Source organism: Quercus robur, chromosome 3 (genome assembly GCF_932294415.1).
Source record: "Quercus robur chromosome 3, dhQueRobu3.1, whole genome shotgun sequence".
NCBI lineage: Eukaryota > Viridiplantae > Streptophyta > Magnoliopsida > Fagales > Fagaceae > Quercus > Quercus robur.
This window is the reverse complement of record NC_065536.1, coordinates 44,899,174-44,916,201: the sequence shown is the minus strand read 5'-3', so window position 1 is coordinate 44,916,201 and position 17,028 is coordinate 44,899,174. Positions and strand designations below refer to the sequence as shown.

General features: G+C 31.2%; 1 protein-coding gene across 3 annotated transcripts; it reads left to right on the top strand.

The window, feature by feature from the left end:
* Positions 1-1,679: 1,679 nt before the first annotated feature.
* On the top strand, positions 1,680-5,868 carry LOC126718043 (nudix hydrolase 13, mitochondrial-like). Of its 3 annotated transcripts, none has more exons than XM_050420070.1 (6): positions 1,680-2,040; positions 2,115-2,191; positions 4,092-4,191; positions 4,288-4,371; positions 4,890-5,039; positions 5,492-5,868. In XM_050420070.1, the coding sequence occupies exons 2-6, from the start codon at positions 2,121-2,123 to the stop codon at positions 5,735-5,737; spliced, it is 651 nt and encodes a 216-aa protein (XP_050276027.1). In that variant the 5' UTR covers positions 1,680-2,040; positions 2,115-2,120; the 3' UTR covers positions 5,738-5,868. The 3 variants fall into 3 exon arrangements, with proteins under 3 accessions (XP_050276027.1, XP_050276026.1, XP_050276028.1); XM_050420069.1 differs by having other exon boundaries at positions 1,681-2,040; positions 4,077-4,191; XM_050420071.1 differs by lacking the exons at positions 1,680-2,040; positions 2,115-2,191 and adding an exon at positions 2,207-3,761 and having other exon boundaries at positions 4,077-4,191.
* Positions 5,869-17,028: the final 11,160 nt, after the last annotated feature.

Sequence of the window (17,028 nt, the reverse complement as noted above, 5' to 3'; positions counted from 1 at the left end):
TGAGATCGTTACAAATTGAGTCATTACATATATATATATATATATATATATATGGGTTAAGTTCAAATTACACCTGGTGTAACTCTAAAATGTTATACCATTCAATATTTTTTAATTGGATATGAATATTAACAAATCTACCATTAAATTACATTATCTACATATATTCTTATTGCTTGCAAAATTTCAAGGTGATCAAAGATTAATAATCATGTTATCAATCAATTGTTAAAATTCAAGTTTTTATAGTTTAAAATAATGCATAAAATATGAGTTTATGGATCAAATGGTAAATAACACCCGATTGATATGAAAATTGGCATGCATATTAAGAACATATAGAACATTTAATTCAACGGTTGGATTTTCAAAATATTAATTCAATAACAAGTTATTGGGTGGTGTAACATTAATTAGAGTTACACTAGGTGTAACTTAAACCCAACCCTATATATATATATATATATATATAGATGGTCAGTTAATTATTGTTTCTTTCATACTACACATGGAAATTAATACTACACATGTCCTTTGGTGGGTCTGATGAGCTAAAATTTGGATTCTTCCATCTCTTCATCTATCCATATCTAGTATGACTCGTAAGTGATGTGTATTCGGTAGGAGAAATGTTAGGAATACAATTTTTGTATCACAATTATTGTTATAATTTCGAAGTGGTCCATTATGAATATTGAAAAAAAAAATGGAGGGTTCATATCACTTATTTTTCTATCATTCAGCGTATGTTATTTTGACAAATTGTGAGTCTTTTAGAAATTGTTGTGATAGTAGAAAAACTAATCTAGCTGTTTGCCTTTTCATTTTGGGTGGGTGAAGAGAAAGATTAGTGAGTTTGAATTTCAGTAGTATGAATAAAGTTGGATCCATAACGATTTTCGGTCCAAATTTTCTTATAGTAGGTTCAGTAGCAACTCATTTTAGTACCTCCACGGCTCCACATTCTAGTTTTTAAAGGCTAACCTTTGGGAAGTACAACTCATGGTTTTCTCTCTCACGGGTCATGTCGTGTACTTGCGTTTGTAGCCAATTTCCAATTAATGCCCATTGGACACTAGTAATACAGAGTGGACTCATGGTTTTCAAAAAAGAGTATTTCACACGCTTTAACATAATTTACATATTTGTCGGCATGCATTGAATTGTATTGCTTATACATGGGACTATAACTTATACCCGTAAAAATTAATTTAATCATCATTTAACATATATATTAGTGGGTTTTAACTAGGTTAATTAGTAAAATTTTTGCTGACTTAATAAGAGATTTAGAATTTAATTTTTGTCTACATAAAAAATCTATTAGTGTCTTTATCATTTTTTATAAGTTGAAACCCTCTTTTTTATTTAAAAAAAAAAAAAAAAACATATTGTAGTTGATAAGGCGTGTGCAATAGTTTGTGTCTCTGTCATTTAAAAAAAAAACATATTGTAGTTGATAAGGCGTGTGCAATAGTTTGTCTCTCTCATTTTTTATCCAAAAAATTAACATGATTATCTATTCTAGAGTCTTATATTTGTTTCTTTCATATACAAGTCAGATGGAGCTCACGTGTGACGTGGTATTCTGAAATAGTTTAACTCAAAATTATATCGCTAAAATGACAACAATAATAATAAAATAATTTTTTTTTTAAAAAAAGCAAAGAATTGGATAAAGCCCTCCAAAGTCACAGTTTTGAATTTACAGAACCGTTGATATCCTCTCATTTTCTCTTTCTCTGTGCCTCACTGTCTAGTCCGATCTCTTCTTGAGAAACATCAAACATGGTATTTCCATGAATGAGGTATCTAGAGACATCATCATCATCATCATCATAATTACTAAAATTGGTGAAATTTCGTCACAAGCAGGCACCGACGAAAAATTTTAGAGTATCGCCGACTTGACGGTTGCCGTTATTGACTCTTTCTCTTTCTACTTTGGGAATAAATTTCTCCAAAACAAGCATGTTTTGCTGACCACTACTCTACTTCTCTTCCACTGGGTTTTAGATTTTCGAATTCAGAGTTTCCCAGGTCAGCTCTGCCCCCACTCACTTTTATTCATGTCTCTTTCTCCATGGTTCTTGTCTAAATCTATGTTATTACAGATTATCATGGCGTCTTTGCAAGCCAGAACAGGAAGAGAGAAACAACGCTACGAGGGTCAACTTAGGCTCGTTGCAGGGTAAGTCACCTTATAACTTCCTTTTTTAAGAGTCTTGTAACTCGACTGGCTGTTTGATTCAGGCTTCAAATTTCTCCTCTTTCTACCATTGAATTATCAAAAAGTCACCTTACACTTAGCTGTACATAATTTACTTGGGATTAGTTTGCTTTTTTATTTTTTTAAAAAAAATTAAAATTTGAGGGACTGGGAATTGAAAGTATTGTTTGTTTCTTCAATTATGATCACATTTTCCTTCTGACACATTTGTCGTGTCTGAAATTCGTTAGTGTAGTAGTTTAGTGTCGCATCTTTTGCTTTAGGAGTTTAGCTAGACTCAGGTCATGTGGTACTTCTAAAATTAATGTTATATTATACGCATATTGCATTTGGATAATTGTCTTTTCCTTGATGAAAGTATCATAAGCAATAGCGATAGTACTGTGTTTCCGGATGATAAAAAAAATGTCTCTTTCACATCCAATATCATTCGTGATAAACGGTGTGGTTGACACAGCTGGGCCTAAGCATTGACTTTATGTTATCTCTTTATATTAATTATAATAAAAACGACTTGTAGTTGCAACTCTTCCACTTTAGTAATGTTTAGTTAGGTAATTGTCTACTTGAGAGATGCTTTACTATGCTATCATCTTTAGGACTATGGTTCTGCTGTAAATGATTTTTTATGTTCGCAGTGTTAAACCGTTTACCAGTGTCACTTCTATTTCCTTTCTAATTCCAGCATACAGTAATCTTTAAAAAAAAAAATTTATTGTTATTATTATTATTTTTATAATATACCTTGTACAAGTTAATGAACATAAAATGCATTAAAATAACTTATGTTAATAGATATACTTCATCCAAAAGCCAGAGAACCTAATTAGATAAAATGAGTGGATCAGTTCCATAATGAAATAACTTTGGAAATTCATAAACTAGTTTGGGTTCATCATGACATAGTCCCCAGGAGGTGTAATGGATTTGTTAGACCTCAGTTCACATGGCTGATTCTTTGGCTTGATGATTGGCATTCAGAACGGGCTCTAAGTCCTTAATTAATTTGGTAAAAGAATTGTTTATGATGCTACCAGTTCCCCATTTGCTGAAGTGTCCGGTGTAAACTGATCTGGAATGTTTTCATCCAAATCTGGCTGGGAATTGATTTGTGCTAAAAGTGTTAGAAGTGAGTTGGTGGAGATTGGTTTGGGATGCCTATGCATTCATTTGTCTTCTGGTTGGCTATAAAATATAGACTCTTTACTCGAGATTGACTTGTTGTGTGGGGCTACTCTTGATCTGCGTCATGTCTTCTCTGCAAAAATCAAATTGAGAGCAGGGATCATGTCACAGAATCTGGTCTCAAGTGCCAGTGGCTTGTATGCTGCCTATTAAGATGTTTAATTGGTGTGATATCATTCAATGGGGTGTTAGATGATCAGATAGTTAAGTTCACCACTGTTAATGATGTTAGATGGAGAGTATACACATGTATAAAGTCAGTTTTGTGAGTTAAAAGAGGTGCAGCTCGGGAGTTGCACCTGTAGCATATGTTTTTCTATGTATGCGGCCTGCCGCTGCTAGTCAGGTATGATGAACTATTTTATATTGATCTTGTTTCTTTGATAATAACTTACTCATTCATCCCAAAATAAATGGATTTGGTACAGAATTTGAACATTTGAGCGTTTGCTAATTTCCAAACCTTTATCCTCCCAATTCACAGCAATTTTCTCGTTTCACCACTTCTGTCCTCCCCTCTCCCCTTACAATTTTATTTTATTTTATTTCCATTGTTAAATTGCCCTTGCTACTGATGCTTTGCCCTTGTGTGGATTGGAATGCTTTAGTTTCTTTGCCATAGACGTTTTGTATATACTCACCTATTTGGTGCAAACAATAGCTGTATTCCTTACAGGCTTGAGCAGAATGTTGAGGTTTGCTATAGCAATTCAGAGAATAAATTGCTAGTTCTTATGATTTCTTCACCAAATCGGAAGGATCTTGTGTTTCCAAAGGTATCAATAATCCTGCTTTGTTTGTTCAGCACATGATTTGATTCCTTTCATGTCCTATTTTTGGACTCAATGTCAATGTCTTTATTTGATTACCAGGGTGGATGGGAGGAGGATGAGAATATGCGTGATGCTGCATGTCGCGAGGCGTTGGAGGAAGCAGGAGTGAAAGGAATACTTAGTGTAGGTTTCTTTTCTGTGTTTGGCACAGCGTTACAGCTATTACTCTTACATTTACAATTGCAAGTTTGCAACTAACAAGAAGGAATTGCTAAGCTTATATTGGATATCTTGGAATTGTTGTTTATATGCTCAATTAATTAATGGTTTGTGGTCCTTTGTTTGAACAAAAGAGCACAGCTCAAAACACGTATTTAACAAACTTTAAACTACACTTCACTTGCACTGATATAATTTCTGTTGAACTTTTCCTTTCCATTTTGTTTATATCCTTGAAAAATATGATTTTCTTCTAACATAACATTCCAATTTCTTTTTGCATGACTCATTCTGAGATGTTTTTACTTTTTAGTAAGGAGTACATTCTTTCTTTTCTTTTCTTTTTTTGGTTTATTGAGGAATTCATGCAAGAAGATGCCTTTTGATGTCTCATTTTATCAAAATGAGTTAAGTTCTTTATGTGGACATAGTTGTTTCTTGAATTAGTCATCTAATTCAACCCGATTCTGACTTATTTTCAGGAAAACCCACTAGGATTTTGGGTGTTCAGAAGCAAGAGCAGACAGAACAGCTGCAATCTGGAAGGAGGTTGTAAAGGCTTTATGTTTGCATTAAAGGTGACTGAAGAGCTTGACTCTTGGCCAGAGCAGGCTCTCCATGAAAGGAAATGGGTCAGTAATCAATAAAGGTTAATGGAATTACATGATATTCAATAGAATGTGTGAAATTGTACATTGAAAGTCCAATAGCTACCATGGGGATACCAATCTCAAGTTCTATTATAACTATCATAATATCTACAAAATAGAATATCTCCATGGATATTGCTTTGTTTTTACGATCTGTCTTTAAAGAAGCAACTTACGAGGAGAACATGGCCATTTTATCAAATTGACGTACATGAGTTTTCTATGCATCAACTAAGGGGAATTCAATCTGCATTTTCACTTTTGTAATGAATTGATTTGGCTAAACTAATTTGTTCTTAAATTAACAATTCTATATCAACAAATTCTTGAATTCTGTGGTTTACGCAATATGATCCCATGTCAATGAACTCTATGGTTTGCCTAATAGAGATTTTCCCTCAATTGAAGACTTTTGTTGTTGGTACCTTCTACAGCTCACAATAGAGGAAGCATTCAAATTCTGCCGTTATGATTGGATGCGGGATGCTCTTAACATATTTTTGACAACTTTCTCAAAGGAAAAGCCAATTGGGATGAGAGAAGAATCAGTGGAGCTACCTATAAGGCCACTTTCGGATGCTGGTGATGAGTGTCAAATGGCATCATCTGGCTGCTTTGGTAAGCCCTCTAGTGTTCAACACCTTCAGAATTCTTCTAGCAAATGCATTGTACAGGGTTAACAAGTTGAATACATCTTTGTAGTTGAATACAATGGTAATCATTTTCGGACTGTCTTGCCTTAGGATAGGCTTGTACATTTTTGTTATTAGATTAAATTTGAAGAAATGAAAACTAATTTATTTTTGTTGTAGATGTTTTTGTCGATATCTAGTGTTTGGGGAATCTGCCAGAGTCTCCAATTTCATTTGAAATGACTAATTATTACCCATTCCATATGTGACGTCTAACATTCTCTATTTTTGGGTCATTATGCAGGCTAAACAATCTAGAATTATTGAGAAATGTTATGTTCACAATATTTTACACAACAAATTTTAAGTAGTAGGTTGTTATTGGCTGTTATGGATGGACATAAAATTGTGGATTCAAATTAGAACCAATTACAACGTACCACCTATAATTTGTTATGAAAGTGTTATGAAAATATTGTGGATATAACACTTTTCAAAATTATTTGCTATAATCCTCTAAATCTTGTAGCTAGGTCCATTTGTGCAGGTTAATAAAATTTAAAGTCCTTATAAACCTGTCATTTTTCTTTCATGTAAAGGTTTTAGGGTGATACTATATTGTAGATAATAAAAGATTAAAAGTTGGCTTGAAAAGTGACCTAGACTCTGGAGAGAGGCATGAAGAATATCTGTTAGACGAGGAGCCTTTCCTTAGTCCAAGTATTGCTAGCAGTAGTTGAATGTGAGCTCAAAGTTCACTGACTTGCTTGTTTAATCAATCCAATCATTTCATTTTATAATCAATGCACCTTTTCTGACTTAACAGAGGGTGCATTTTACAGTAGGATTATAGTGTGTTCTGAGTTGCAACAAAAGCCCCTAAACGCCTGAAGAGGCATTCCACTTAGAACATCTTAGTTTTTTAGACTCCAGTTGCTAATTTTATGTGGAGTAACCAAGTTGATAAATCAGTTCAATTATGTCAATTTCCAATTCACAAGCATAAACAATTAATACATATATAGCAAATAATTTTAGAAACAAACACATTATTAGGCTTTTCACGTTACTGATTTTTGCTAATTTGCGTAATCTTGACCTATTGAAATGGAGTCAAGGTTGCATAAACTTCACTTTCGAGGTTTGACTGATTGAGTGGTATCAAGACTAGAGCCGAGCCCCTAAACGCAATTACACTTTAATACATAACAATTTGACACGATTTGCCAACACTAATAATACATATGGATCTAACAAAACATTTCATCTTATTAGATGACAAATGACAAATCGGAATCAGTTCATCTTTCCATTCGCAATTTCTGCAAGCCAAATACAGAAAGAATTGGTGGAACTTGGTGTAAATTGAACATCTAAAACAGTATACTGACAGAGGTTTGGCATAGATCAACTGCCAAGGGTCCATTTGGATTACAATAATAAGGATCCGTTTGAATACAATTTATTTTTACTGAAACTGAAAACTGAAAACACTGTAACAAAATAATTTTTTAATGGGTAAATAATGTTGTGAGACCTGTGAACAGTGCATTTAGTCTCTATACAATGAATTCATGTGATGTTACTGTTCATGTACTAAAAAAAAAAAAAAAAAACAAGAAAACGTTTTAAATGCAAACGTGTATCCAACCCTCACTAAGTTAAATATAACAACTAATTAAAGAAAGAAGTTCTAAAATTGATTCTGGCTGTCATAAGCATGACGAAACATGAAGTGCTCCTCTCCAAAACTTTGGCATATGCAGATCTCAAAGTATGAGAAATTTGCCATCGGGATAGTCAAGTTCATCTTTATATTTGGATCACAACGCTTTTGCTTCCACCATTTGTCAGTGAGAAGAAAAGCTAGCAAAAACAAAAACAACCTCAATTTCCGGACATGATATTCAAAATAAGACAAAACATCCAAACTTACCCACTTCCTCGATAATTCAGTCCTTTCAGAAAATGTAATATAAAATTAGTACAATACCACAAACTTTAATAAAAATTCCCAATTAAGTAATAATCTTGGTTGGTCTTTGAAGTTTGTGTGTGTGTGTGTGTGTGTGAACTTTCTGACTTTTCCATTTCCATTTAGAGTTTGGCACAGCAACTTGAAGTTGTGTATAGATAATTTGATAGCAATCTTTTGCATCACAATATGGCTAATTGGGAAAAGAGGGTCAGACTTGCACCATTATTATTATTAAAAAAAAACTCAACCCTTTGTTCCATGTAATACGGCTCCTTTTGACTTTCCCTTCCTTTCCAACGCATCTTTACACTTATATCTGTGTTTTACTTGTACCTTGGAACTGGAGATTCATGGGATTCACAAAGGATCCATGCGCCATTTGATACCTTACACTTAATCTATCTTTATATTTTTAGTTTTTACCTAATCTTTTTATTTTTTATTTTCTAAATTTTTTTATCCGTACCTTGAAAATGGAGATTTATGGGATTGAGTTTTTGACACTTGTTTTTGGCTTAGGTAAAAACTAAAAATACGCACGCACGCACGCACGCAAAGTGGTTTCGAATCCACCACCCAATGCTTCCCGGAAGTACAGATGCCATTTTGACCAAAGCTCATTGGCCTTAACACTTGTTACTTTTGGCTTTACTACCAAGTCAATTTTTATCCTTTTACTACCAGGTCAATTTTTATGCTACCATGCAAATAGCGGAAAGTTGAACAAAAGGGTGCAAAGTTTAAATCAAGGACTACAACCTTAAAGCATTAACATTTGGGTTTCTAAAAAAATACATATTTTACAATCTAAAAAACTACTTTATATTTATTTTACTAACTTATTTTCTAATACACTCAACATCTCATTTTTTATTTTTACATACAACCTAATAAAATAATATAAATCACACAGTAAAATAAGATAAAACTGCTACAGTGAGTCAGAGGATAGGGATAAAGAAAGAGAGGAGAAAAAAAACAAAAGAATAATAAAAGAGAAGCAACTGCTACAGTGAGTTTATACTTATACAACCTTAACGTAGCTTGTGGCTAGAATTTTTTAGCTATAGACACTCGAATGTAGGGGTTTTTTGGTGTTTAAATATAGAACCCCCCCAAATGCTAATGGTCTTACCACACTATTTTTCATAACCTTCTTTTGTGGCAGATTTTGACTAGTTGTTTATCACTTTAACATAGATGCACAATTTTTTCTTCTTCCTACACAACTTATCACATCAAAGTTGTGGCATAAAAGAGTGTAGTCTAGATTTTTTTGCAGGGACGAAACCAGGATTCATACTTAGGGGGGGCTAAAGCTTAAAACCAAATTTTTTTTATGAAAATAAAAACTAACACCTATTTCATATTCAACAAAATACTACATTTTCCTAAAAAAAAAAAAAAAAAACAAAATACTACATACAGAATAAGTATTTCTTAAACATTTCATATTATAAAACACATCAACAAAGTATAACATACTAAAAGAGTGTTTCTTATTTTGTGCGCAATTTTTGTTTAGTCCATATTTATTTATTTATTTTGTTTTTGTAGTTAAAGGGGCATGAATTTTATTTATTTATTTATTTTCTGATAGGTCAATATCTAAATATTTTAGAGGATGAGAAACAAATATATATAAAGGGAATTATTTATTTATTTATTTATTTTTGGGGGGGGGGGGGGGGGGGGGGGGAAAGGCGTCCCTGAATTTTTTCGTGTTTCATTTCTCCCTTGCTTTCATGCCAAACAATTCCCGCTAGACTAGTTGACAATTCAACCACTTATCAACATTTTCACGACGTAATTGACACATTTTTTGCTTTTTAAATATAGAAGTTTTTCTGAATCTATTATATGGGATGGTAAGAATATATATATATATATATATATTTTTTTTTTTAAATATTTACATTTTAAGTTAGAGGAGGTAATTCCATTAAAAATATGAAATAGTACCACTTGACCTAAAAATAATTAGCATATGAGGTTGCAAGAATAATTTAGGGATGGCAATGGGGCGGGGGGTCTTCGTCCCCGCCCCGGATGGTTTTGTCTTGCCTCATCCCCGTCCCGTCCTGCATGTCTGGGAAAACTTTCTAATCCCATCCCTGCCCCTTGAAGCCCCGCAAGTCTCGCCCCACCCCGTAAAACTCTACTTTTTGTTAATTTGTCCCACAACTGGTACAATTTTTTTAATGAAACCTATTTCATTAATAAAAATATACTTGAAATTACAACTAAATTTATTCCATCAAATCAATTTTTAGAAAAAAAATTGAATAATATATCCAAGCGTTTAGCAAGATAATCACAAAAAAATCTTATAGTATAACATATAACAAAATAAAGGCAGAGAACGACATTGAGTAGAATAAAATAAGCTAATATTGATATGCTTGTTTAAATAGTATAGTTTTAGGGTATGAAAAAAATTACAATTATAATCCTTAGCAACGCAGGGCGGGGCAAGGACGGGGAGGGGTGGGCCAGGTTTAAAAAGTTTAAACCCATCCAAATCTTGCCCCATTCTCGCCCCACCACATTTGCGGGGCGAGGAAAACTTGTATGAGGCGAAGCAGGAAGGTGCGGGTTAAGCGAGGCAGGGCAAAATTGCCATCCCTATGCAAGATCCAAGACCACTATTGAATAAAAAATTTATATTTTGAGTGCAAGATATTTATATGATATAAAACACATTAAGCATTTGTTTAAATATATAGTGCTTCATTTTCTTTAAAAACCACATGAAGGACATAAACTATTTATACAAACTAAAATTATCAACCTCTTGAATATATGTAAACTTAGCCAACTATCTCGCCTTAACTTTTTTTAAAAGAGTCATCTTCTTGACATCAGAGGTTCATCTGCTTGTACATTTATGGTTGGAGAAGCAATTCTTAAATCGTTAACTATTATTACATTTAAAAATTTTAGTCTCCGTGCATGACAAGTGAAGACTAGATTCTATTTTTAGAGATAACTAGCTTTTATAACCCTATGCATGTACAAACATATAATTAAAAATAAAAATAATCAAATACCTAGTAGGAAATATTTCTTTCTATCTAATAAGCAGTAGGCTTTACACATTTATAGATACTAGTTGATATCCCGCGCGATGCAATTTTGTAAGAAATTATTTATGACTTATTGATTTCATGAATACTATTATTGTTACTAAAACTAAATTCAAGAGGGAAAAATTCTTCTAATTCATGCAACTAAGAAATGTCACCATATCATAGTTCACATTGTCAACTACAAACCTGTTGGTTCCTAGGTGCCTTTCTTGTATGATTTGTGCTTTATATATCAATTAGCTAAAAAACTACTAGAATTTCATGATACAACATAAAAAAAAATTAAAAAATTAAAAAAAAAAAAGAAGCCATAATCATGCAATAATATCACAATTTAACCTCTAAATTTTAATTGAACTAAAAGCATCCAAAACCCCAAAAAATACTACAAATCCTTACCAAGTATATGCATACAGAAAACCAAAAATTTTAATTGGCACATAATATGAAAAAAATAAGAATAAACACATTACAATGCTACTATATAAGTGTATACATAAAATCTAAACAAAGTATTTAAGATGAATATAATATTTTGAAAATTAACATACCTCTCAGAAAGAAAAGCAAAGATATTGTGAGAAAAATTATGAAAGTTTAATTTTTAAGGCCAAAGGAAATGGAGATTTGTATTGGAAAAATGTGGAGACAAATAATCATATTACCCAATTCATTGAATCCAACTCTTGTAATTCTACATTGAAGTTAGTCTTATGTAGAAAATTGAAATTTTCTCTTAATTTCTACATTTTCCATTACTTTTTAGACCCATCCGTATCTATCTAAAGTATGTCAAGTTATAAATGTATACAAATTCTTTGAATTTTTTTAATACATTGAAATAAATACATCTGCCATTACTTAATAGTTTGACATAAATGCTAAAAATTTAGATAAGGTGAAAGCCTAAATGAAAAGAATATCATATAATGCGCCACTTGGCAGAATCTTATACTTTCTCACATGAGGTCTCTGTTTATATATATATATATATATATAGATGATTGATTGATTAAATGGAAGAATAATACATTTTAATCGAGTCTGATAGGCTAAAAACGTATTGAATTCTTGTGATAAATTAATTTATTAATTAATCAAATTAACATGCAATGTACGTGGTAGGACAAACAAATCACTAATAAACTAAAGTATGCAGCGGATATTAAATTGAAATGGTGATTTGTTTACGAATGAGGAAAACCTACACGGCAAAAACCCCACCGGGTGATTTTAAGGTCACTACTCTTGAAAATTCACTATTATCAAAACAAGCGGTTACAAGTAAAGGAATCCTAGTACCTTATACCAACCTACAGTTGAACCCTTACCCTAATATCCAATTGGACTTGTTCTGTAGTGACAATCTCTTCTTTTAATGCACGGTTCTCAATACGTGACTAACCAATTGCGTAAATCCCAATACGTGACTTCAACCACCAACTAGAAAAGATTGTTAGCTGCAAAGTTCTTCAGTTCATCACACGATGAATATTGAGAAGCTCCTTGATTACAAAACCCTACGGTGCACAAACACAGCAGTTTCTTCACAAGAAAGATGAACTAGGGCAAATTCTGTCTCCAGTCACAATTTGCTTGAACAAACTTTGCTCAACACTTGTGTAACTTGTGTCTCCTTTGATGACCCTTAAAATAATCCTTTTATATGTCTAGGGTTGTGAGAAAAAAAAACCCAAACATATAATTACGAATTGGATGAAAAATAGAACAGAAAATCTGAATTTCATAAACCTCGACAGATACCCTATCTATCAAGTTGTTATTGAGCCACGAGTTAGAATAGCTCTTCAAGGCTCGATAGATGCTAACTGTCGAGTTTTAATGAACACCACTTTTCACACTTGAATCTTGGACAGACTTGCATGGTTTTAACACTTGAACTTGAAACCTTGTTTCTTGAAGTATTTAACACATTCTATATCTACCCAAATACAAGTAAATTGCGTTTTGTCAAAGAATTAACCAATTACATAAAATAGTGACATATGTTCCTAACAAGTGAATCACATATGTCCTAATAGAGTCTATTTATATTTTCTATGTTTAGTGGCATGAATTTACATGGAAAAACAATTGACATAAAATTAGAGTGTAATAAGGACACTTGCGCAAAATTGTTGTGCATTTAAAATTTTTAAAGTTACTTGACATCAAATTAAAGTGCAATTAGGATACTTGGCAAAAAGTTTGAGTGCAAATAAAATCTAATTTAGATTCTTGATTGAGCTTCCATTTTAATATATTATATAGAGATTAGCTTGCACTACATTTTCAAAGTATGTCTTTTGGCTATATATTACTTGTACACAAGCAATGGCGGAGCTGGGGTGCCAGGCTATAGCTGAGTTCATTAATTTTATTTTGAAGACAAGCTACACTCGAACTCAAAAACAAGCTGATCTCAAGTTCATTAATTTTATTTTGAAGATTACATGTTCAAGTTTTTTCACGAGATTAACTTATTTTTTCTTATGTAATAAACATCATGACTAAATTCTACTTGATATATATATATATATATATATATATATAGAGAGAGAGAGAGAGAGAGAGAGAGAGAGAGAGAGAGAGAGAGAGAGTAAACATCTCGACTAAATTTTTATACCCCTTCACAAATCTTTGCTAATAATAATAATTAGCCGCTAACCCGTGCGATGCACGGGATAGTTAAACAAAATTTATACACATTCACTTTTATTGGTACAATCATTTGAAAATAATTCTAACTAATACCCAAATGTAAGAGACGCATTGACTTACTATTTAAAGTAGCCTTCTGAAGAATTTACACATATTGTGTAACTGAGCCTTAATTTCTCATCAACAATAAAAACATGGAAAAAAAATAAAAATTACAACAATTAATTCCATTAAATTTCATGCTATACTTTGTAATTGTACGGAATTAAGTCAACTCAATTTAAGTAGTTGTAATAAAATTGACTTCTACTATTCTCTATTCTATAGAGATATGAACATATTGGATTTCTTAAACAATTATCGGTATTGCAATAAAATGATTTATTATTGAAAATAAGAAACAAAGAAAATATGTCTATAGCTTAAGAAACACAATATAATAAAATTAAAGAGATAAAATTTTCGGAGGAAAAAATATTCTAGATAATTTTAAAAGCAGATTATACACTTAAAATAGTTAGTAATTTATAGCACTTACCCCCCACTATTAGTATACAGACACCAAGTGCGGTCGTCGTAACCCTTTGAAAGAACCTTCCCCAATTGGACCCTATTAAAAAAAAGAAAAAAAAAAAAAAAAAAAAACACCCAATTAACAAAATTGATCCAAAAGGGTCTAAAAAGCACACAAAATCAATTCAAAAAACAAAAATATGAGACAAAGTAATTACTTTCCGCTGCCAATGAAATCGTCTTTTGTATTGCTGTTCCAAACTGCAACACTTATCTCTCTAAGGCCTTCAATTAACGAAAACACAAATTTCTCTTGGAATACCGGAGTATTATGACCATCTATACATACACACACAAAACAAAATCAGCTTAACTCACTATAACTCTATAGAAGCCTCAAAAATATAAAGAGAAATTAAAGGGGTTGAATTTGATATTTACGTTTGGAGAGGGAGAGTTTGCAAAAATTGTGACTTTATATTTCTTAATTTGAGAGAGGGGTAAGGTGGCTAGGGTTTTGAGGGTAAGGTTGCTAGGGTTTTAAGGTGTTATAATATTTTTATTTTTATTTTTTATTTTTTAAATATTGTGCTGACGTGGAAAATTGTGGTGCTAGCAGAGGCTTCGGTTCAACAATAAAAACATGGAAAGAAAATAAAAATTACAACAATTAATTCCATTAACTTTCATGCTATACTTTGTAATTGTACGGAATTAAGTCAACTCAATTTAAGTAGTTGTAATAAAATTGGCTTCTACTATTCTCTATTCTATAGAGATATGAACATATTGGATTTCTTAAACAATTACCGGTATTGCAATAAAATGATTTATTATTGAAATAAGAAACAAAGAAAATATGTCTATAGCTTAAGAAACACAATATAATAAAATTAAAGAGATAAATTTTTCGGAGGAAAAAATATTATAGATAATTTTAAAAACAGATTATACACTTAAAATGGTTAGTAATTTATAGCACTTACCCCCCACTATTAGTATACAGACACCAAGTGCGGTCGTCGTAACCCTTTGAAAGAACCTTTCCCAATTGGACCCTATAAAAAAAAAAAAAAACACCCAATTAACAAAATTGATCCAAAAGGGTCTAAAAAGCACACAAAATCAATTCAAAAAACAAAAATATGAGACAAAGTAATTACTTTCCGCTGCCAATGAAATCGTCTTTTGTATTGCTGTTCCAAACTGCAACACTTATCTCTCTAAGGCCTTCAATTAATGAAAACACAAATTTCTCTTAGAATACCGGAGTATTATGACCATCTATACACACACACAAAACAAAATCAGCATAACTCACTATAACTCTATAGAAGCCTCAAAAATATAAATAGAAATTAAAGGGGTTAAATTTGATATTTACGTTTGGAGAGGGAGAGTTTGCAGAAACTGTAACTTTATATTTCTTAATTTGAGAGAGGGGTAAGGTGGTTAGGGTTTCGAGGGTAAGGTTGCTAGGGTTTTGAGGTGTTATAATGTTTTTATTTTTATTTTTTATTTTTTAAATATTGTGCTGACGTGGAAAATTGTGGTGCTAGCAGAGGCTTCGGTTTTATATATATATATATATATAAACTAAATTATAGTTGAAATATATTATTTGAATTAATTAAATCAAACGATCTTCATATAAAAAATTTAGATTTATCAATAATGTATTGTTAAAAATTATTAAATTACATATAATTTTACTATGAAATTGAATATTTAAAATATATTAAACTAAAATAATAATTCAATATTTTATGACCTTGTTTACAAATATACCATCCAAAATCAAGTATATAGAAGTACATTTTATACAAGTATACATATAAATATATAATATTTTACATACCTAAATTGAGTCTTATACTCATGAGTTTGTTCATAAACACATTATTATGTTTAAACTTGACTCATTTAATCATTGAGCCTAAATTAATTCTTGAGTTTTCCTTGTTTGCTAAATAAATGAACATAGGCCAACTTTTTTTTTCCTTGATTTGAGCCTAAGCTATTAATACAACTTGATTCATTTACTGCCTTAAGGGTGATAGAGGTGGCAATTGTCCTCAGCCTTGCCCAAGAAATTTTAGCATATATATTTCCCCCTAAATACCTCATCTTGTAATCTGATTTTTTTTTTTTCTTTTCGTGAGTGGATTTCATTTGTACATTTATTGTTGATATAATTTTTTTTAATGTCATAACTAATTAAGTATTATATTTTTTAATGGTTTAAACATTATTAAAGAAAAAGAATGAAAGAAAGAAAGAAAATATTTCCCATTTTTATCAAAGTTTTTTGTGATTCAAAATCAATAAAAGAAAAAAAAAATGACAGGAGGGAAAAAAAGGAAAAAATAAAAAGAAAAAAGAAACAAGAGCATTAATTAAAAAAATAAAAGGAAATTATTGTTTCACCTCAAAAGTGATAAAAAAGAAATGATAATAGGATTCCACAGTATTTATGTCTTATACTCATGAGTTTGTTCATATACACATTATTATATTTAAACTTGGCTTGTTTAATCGTTGAGCCTAAATTTATTCTTGAGTTTTTCTTGTTTGCTAAATAAATGAACATAGGCCAACTTTTTTTTTTTTTTTTTTAAAATTTTTATTGATTTGAAACTAAACTATTAATAAAACTTGATTCATTTACAGCCTTAAGGGTGATAGAGGTGGCAATTGTCCTCAGCCTTGCCCAAGAAACTTTAGCATATATATTTCCCCCCTAAATACCTCATCTTGTAATTTGATTTTTTTTTTTTTTTGGTTTCTTTTCGTTAGTGGATTTTATTTGTACATTTATTGTTGATATAATTTTTTTTTTTTAATGTCATAACTAATTAAGTATTAGATTTTTTTAATGATTTAAACATTATTAAAGAAAAGAAAGAAAGAAAGAAAATATTTCCCATTTTTATCAAATTTTTTTACGTTTCAAAATCAATAAAAGAAAAAAAGGATAGGAGGGAAAAAAAAAGGGAAAAAAAAGAAAAGAAAAGAAACAAGAGCATTAATTGAAAAAAATAAAAGGAAATTATTTTTTCACCTCAAAAGTGATAAAAAAAAGTATTGATAATAGGATT

What these genes read in the sequence shown, in the direction of transcription:
- LOC126718043 (XM_050420069.1), top strand. Translation starts at nt 2,121, where the DNA reads ATGGCGTCTTTGCAAGCCAGAACAGGAAGAGAGAAACAACGCTACGAG. An exon ending in CAACTTAGGCTCGTTGCAGG is followed by an intron (nt 2,192 to 4,076) that starts GTAAGTCACCTT and finishes TGCAAACAATAG; the next exon opens with CTGTATTCCTTACAGGCTTG. An exon ending in CTCTCCATGAAAGGAAATGG is followed by an intron (nt 5,040 to 5,491) that starts GTCAGTAATCAA and finishes TACCTTCTACAG; the next exon opens with CTCACAATAGAGGAAGCATT.